The sequence below is a fragment of the Lepidochelys kempii genome, chromosome 8 (assembly GCF_965140285.1).
Source record: "Lepidochelys kempii isolate rLepKem1 chromosome 8, rLepKem1.hap1, whole genome shotgun sequence".
Classification (NCBI taxonomy): Eukaryota; Metazoa; Chordata; order Testudines; family Cheloniidae; genus Lepidochelys; species Lepidochelys kempii.
In genome coordinates, this window is record NC_136387.1 from 92,964,587 (window position 1) to 92,970,149 (window position 5,563).

The 5,563-nt window shown below is 49.1% G+C and overlaps 1 protein-coding gene across 1 annotated transcript; it reads left to right on the top strand.

Moving 5' to 3' along the window:
- The first annotated feature begins 2,369 nt into the window (after positions 1–2,369).
- On the top strand, positions 2,370–4,745 carry JUN (Jun proto-oncogene, AP-1 transcription factor subunit). The gene is made up of 2 exons (XM_073357534.2): positions 2,370–3,048; positions 3,199–4,745. The coding sequence occupies exon 2, from the start codon at positions 3,223–3,225 to the stop codon at positions 4,165–4,167; it is 945 nt and encodes a 314-aa protein (XP_073213635.1). The 5' UTR covers positions 2,370–3,048; positions 3,199–3,222; the 3' UTR covers positions 4,168–4,745.
- Positions 4,746–5,563: the final 818 nt, after the last annotated feature.

Below are 5,563 nucleotides of genomic sequence, written 5' to 3' on the forward strand. Positions count from 1 at the left end.
CAGTTGGAGTTCTTGTTGTGTGCTACACAGCATTTAAGCAAAAACAATGAGGAGTCCTTGTGATACAGACTAACACGGCTACCACTCTGAAACCTGTCATCACAGAATTTAAGTTTTCTGGAACATAGGCATATCTTGATTACATGTACTGTGGCAATATGTAGAGAATCTTCACATAGTAGGCTATATGTTCAGGAGTGAATTTAAAATTTCACACCATAAACTATTACTCCAGATGCTACAAAGACTGCCCATGTTATTTGTACACCAGTTACTTTCCAAAACCAGCAGCATTGGCTCTTTTGCAAGTTAATATACTGCTCAAATTCAAGTGGAAGGCGCGTGAAAAAAAAAATTCAAACTGAAAAAAGAAACTGGGAGATCATTTAGAAAAATAGTGGGATATGACATTTACCTCTGCTTAGGATTTGTATTTCTTTTTAAAAAATCCCATTTGGAAATGGAAGGAGTTTTTATGTTTAGAACAAAAAAATATTACTGGAATGCTTCACTTTTTAAAGTACTTGTTCAAATCCATGAATAATTTGCAGTTTTACATATAATAAGAGGCGATTTAACATAGTGGCCCAAATTCTCTTCTGGAGTAAATTGGCAAAGTTCCATAGAGCTGTGACAATTTACATCAACAGATAATTTGGCTACCTAACTTTTTTAACTGGTTTCAGAGTAGCAGCCGTGTTAGTCTGTATTCGCAAAAAGGAGTACTTGTGGCACCTTAGAGACTAACCAATTTATTTGAGCATGAGCTTTCGTGAGCTACAGCTCCCTTCATCGGATGCACAGTTCCACAGTAGGCATCCGATGAAGTGAGCTGTAGCTCAGGAAAGCTCATGCTCAAATAAATTGGTTAGTCTCTAAGGTGCCACAAGTCCTCCTTTTCTTTTTTAACTGCTTTACTTGCTAGGAGCCTAAGAAATGTGGATCTCTTATGCACAATATAATACAGCAGCCTCCTTCCCTTCCTGTCCTGGACTTGAGCGCTGTATGTCCTCCGAGGTGGTGGCATGCCAGCGGTGCCCCTCCAATACTGAGCACTTTTATTTCCGAAGAGCGTGACACAGAGTAACAAATGAATCCCCCCCGCCCCCCCCCCGCCCCGGTGAGACTGGCAGAGCGGACAGAGCCACGTTTTCATGGCAACATCAGCACCTGCACAGAGCGGCAGCCCTTGGGGGCTGGGGAAGCTCCGTGTGAACGCGACACTCTCTCCGGTTTCTCGGAGAGCTGGTGCAGAAGGGAGGCCAGAGCAGGGAGCACCTGGCAGAGCCCGGCGGGCAGGAAGGCGGGGAGAGGCCCTGGCACGCCCGCCCCCCACCCGCGGGGCTCACGCCTGCCAGCGAGGCACGTCTCTCGCTCCGCACAAGGAGAGGGAATCACGTGGAGTCAGCCCCGGCCCGGCCCCGCTCCGCAGTTCCCAGGCGGGAGCGGCCAGGATTTGAACGCGGGAGCGAGTCAGGGGCGGGAGCGCATCGCCCCGAGCCGGGCCCGCCGGGACACCCGGCGGGAGCTTCGGAGGCTGCCTTCCCGCTCAGCCCCCCCCCCAGCCGGGGGTCGCCTCCCCTCCCCGGGAGCGGCCGGGACGGCGGCTGCCGCTCCTCCCCCCCGCGGCGCCCCAGCCCCTGAGCGCGCAGGGGTCACGCAGCGCGTGTGCAGACGCCGCGCGCTCCCCGGCTCCCCGCGCATAGCTCCGCAGCCCCCGCGGCAGCAGCAGCGGGGGCGGGGGATCAGGAATCACGTGCGGCTCAGGTTCCTCCGCCCTCGCCGCTGTTTTCTGCCGACCGGCGGCTGCGCCCACTGAGGCGATCGGACCACCTTAAGGACCGTACCACCCCAGAAGGGGGGGGCTCAGAAAGCAGCCTAAAGACAGGCCGAGCAGGCAGCCCAGGATTAACCAAATCCCCTGCCAACAGATTTAACCGTGAAGGCTCAAGCAGCAGGATTGACTAAAACCCCATTAGCCACCCAGTGTCCAAAGGAGCGTCTCCCTCTGTGGACCTGCCCCCACCCCCCTTCCGTCCACCACTTGGTGCCTTCCTATTAAGGAGGCTCCCCCTTCCAGCCCAGCTCCTCCAACCCCACCAGAGCGCTTCAGCGGGTAACCAGAGATTCAAAAACAATACGTCAGCCCACAATGCCCCGCGCTGAGAACAAGCATTACCTCATCCCACAGTGCCCTGCGAGGCGCTGAGAAGCTTCTAGGGGTGGGGTGACCATGGCGACCGGCTCCTTTGCAACAGGCCGGGCCCGCGGCCCGCCGCCCCCTGGGGAGGCTGCCGCAGCCAATGGGAAGGCCGCGGGGTGACATCATGGGCTATTTTTGGTGGGTTACTGCTCGCTGATAAGTGTTGGGCTGCACGCCGGGAAAGGGCTCAGAGTGTGCAGCGGGCTCCGGGGCAGCGGCAGCGGCAGCGGCGGGCCTGCTCTGGCAGCGCGGCGAGCAGCTCCCGAGCGCGGCTGGGCGATTACCCGGGACAAGGCGTCTCGCGTTGCGGCGGCTCCCGGCGGGGACCAGGCCCGCTCGGACCCCGAGCCGCGGCGGACGAGGGCTGAGAGCCGGGAGCGTCTCCGCAGCTGGCGGAGTCCAGGCAGCGCGAGCGGAGGGGAAAATACTTGGGACAACTTCTGCGCCGGGGGGTCCGGCGCCGCGGGGTCCGGGGCTGCCAGCCGGAGGAGGCGGCGGGGAAGCGCTCAGGCGAGTGGCCGGGCTCTGCAGCGCGCTCCCCCAGACAGCCCCGCCGTAGCAGAAGGGGACAGAAAAGTGACCGGATTTCTGACCCTCCCGCCGAGCGATAAGGAGGCGAAGCTGCCCAGTCGGACACTTACTCCGGAGTGAAACCGTAAAGCAAGAGACTGGATTTCTCCCCCGTTCCCCAGTCTCACTCGAGAGAGAGATCCCAGAACCTGGCACCAGGACTGCTGCGACTCCATTCTCAGGCTGACTCTTTTTGGGGTTTGAAAAAGTTCGGCCCTGATGCGCTGAAGAAACAGGGGAAAGACACTCCAGCCACTTGCACGGTGGCCAAAAAAGTAAGGCTTTCGTTCATCCTGATTGTTTTAAAAGGCTTTTTCATTGGTGAAAGAGTTACACTAGCAGTAGTTTAAAGTGAAGGTGAACTTTCTTTGAACGGGACTTAGAAAACAAACGCGTTTGTCACTGTTTAATTCTTATTGCTTTAGAGACAGTTTTGTGGACTGTGTTCTATGACTGCAAAGATGGAACCTACATTCTATGATGATGCCCTAAATGCTACCTTTGTACAGCCAGAAAGTGGTGGTTATGGATATAATAATCCTAAAGTCCTGAAGCAGAATATGACTCTAAATCTGGCTGATCCTTCAAGCAATCTCAAGCCCCACCTGAGGAACAAGAATGCTGATATTCTTACCTCTCCAGATGTTGGTCTCCTCAAGCTGGCATCTCCTGAACTGGAAAGGCTCATCATCCAGTCCAGCAATGGCTTGATCACCACCACTCCTACCCCAACACAGTTTCTCTGTCCCAAAAATGTTACTGATGAGCAAGAAGGGTTTGCTGAAGGCTTTGTGAGGGCACTGGCAGAGCTACACAACCAGAATACGATGCCCAGTGTTACATCTGCTGCCCAACCTGTTAATGGTGGTATGACACCTGTTTCTTCTATGGCTGGCAACAATGGTTTCAACACCACTTTGCACAGTGAGCCTCCAGTGTATGCCAATCTCAGCAACTTTAACCCCAGTGCACTCAGCACAGCACCTAACTACAATGCAAACAACATGGGCTATCCACCTCAGCATCACATTAATCCTCAGATGCCAGTGCAGCATCCCAGACTGCAAGCTTTGAAAGAGGAGCCCCAGACTGTACCTGAAATGCCAGGAGAGACTCCTCCACTGTCCCCTATTGATATGGAGTCACAGGAGAGAATCAAGGCTGAGAGGAAGCGCATGAGAAACAGAATTGCAGCCTCCAAATGCCGGAAAAGGAAGTTGGAAAGGATTGCCAGATTGGAAGAAAAAGTGAAAACTTTGAAAGCCCAGAACTCAGAACTGGCATCCACTGCCAACATGCTCAGAGAACAGGTTGCACAGCTTAAGCAGAAGGTCATGAACCATGTCAACAGTGGATGCCAGCTAATGCTAACACAACAGTTGCAAACATTTTGAAGAGACTGACTTGGAAAAAAAGAACTATGATGTTGTGGTAGAGCAACAGAAAAAACAAACACATAACAAGTGGCAGATACATAAAGCTAATGGTAAAGGCTGAGAGGCATTGAGTCCTGCTTGCACCCCACAAAGCACATGTGTGGAAAGACTGGCGAGCCTTCAGTTGAGCTAGTGGCAAAGCAGCACCGCTCTGAGAAGTGCTGTTCCTGCTCAGATGATACATCAGATCTTTGTTTAATATTGACCAAGACCTGCATGGACCTAACATTCGATGATCATTCAGTATTAAAGGTTAAACTGCAATAGAGACTGTAGGTTGCTTTCTGTAATACTCTTAAAGAAAACAAATGGGAGGGAGGTTTGTGGGAGGCTGATAAAAATGGAACTATACTGCCTGCCTTCAAGTAAATCGTGTATGTACATTTTTTTTATTTTATGAAAGCTGATTAATGTCAATAAACTACTTCATGACTTTGTAAATTATTTTTATGTTTGTGTTCTGTCCAGTAATGTTTGTAAATGAGGGTTTTTTGAGCACTCTGAATTTACCATTTGTAATAAAGTATATAATTTTTTTTATGTTTGTTTCTGAAAAAGTCCAGAAAGGTTCTATTATATATAAGAAAATTATAAAAGTATTAAATGCATTTATTCCCCCTCCCCTCTCTTTTTGCCAGTACCTACATCAGGACTCTACCACATACTCTACCATTTAGAGTTTGGTGTATGTTAATTTTACACTGTAACAAGAAGACATGTCCTGGAGAATGTGTCAGAAGGGAAAAGATAAAACACACCCTGTAACATAAACAGAAGTAGTTTATGCATTTGAAATGTTTTATGGATTTAATTCAGATTGGATTGCCTACCATAATCCAATAGCACAATGTAGACAGTAGCTTTAAAAATTTGAGGAGTTTGCCATTGTACCAAATTGCCCTGTGCTAGAATAGTCTGAACTGTAACTATCTATTTAATATTAGATACTTATTAAAATAATATCCCCAACATCATCTTTAAGGTAGGTCACTTCACAAACAATGTATCCTTCATATGGGTGCCTTCATTACTGTCTAATTATTCCTAGATAAGAGGTGGTCTTTGTTCATGAATATTTGTTGTCATAATAAAATCATTCTATAAGCCCTTTTCATATCTTGAATTCCTTTCCCTTTTAGACATTTTTGCTGACTAAAATTTAGTGACCAATATGAAAATTGGAGAAATTTAACATAATGGGGGAACTTAAGTAGCTATAGCTATAAATTGAAAATTAGGATGTAAATAAAAAGACATTCAGTAAGGACAAAAAGGGAAATTGACAATTTACCTGTCATTTTTGGTTTACATTTAAAAAACGGAAGTATGAGAATACTTTTGATAATAGAATGAG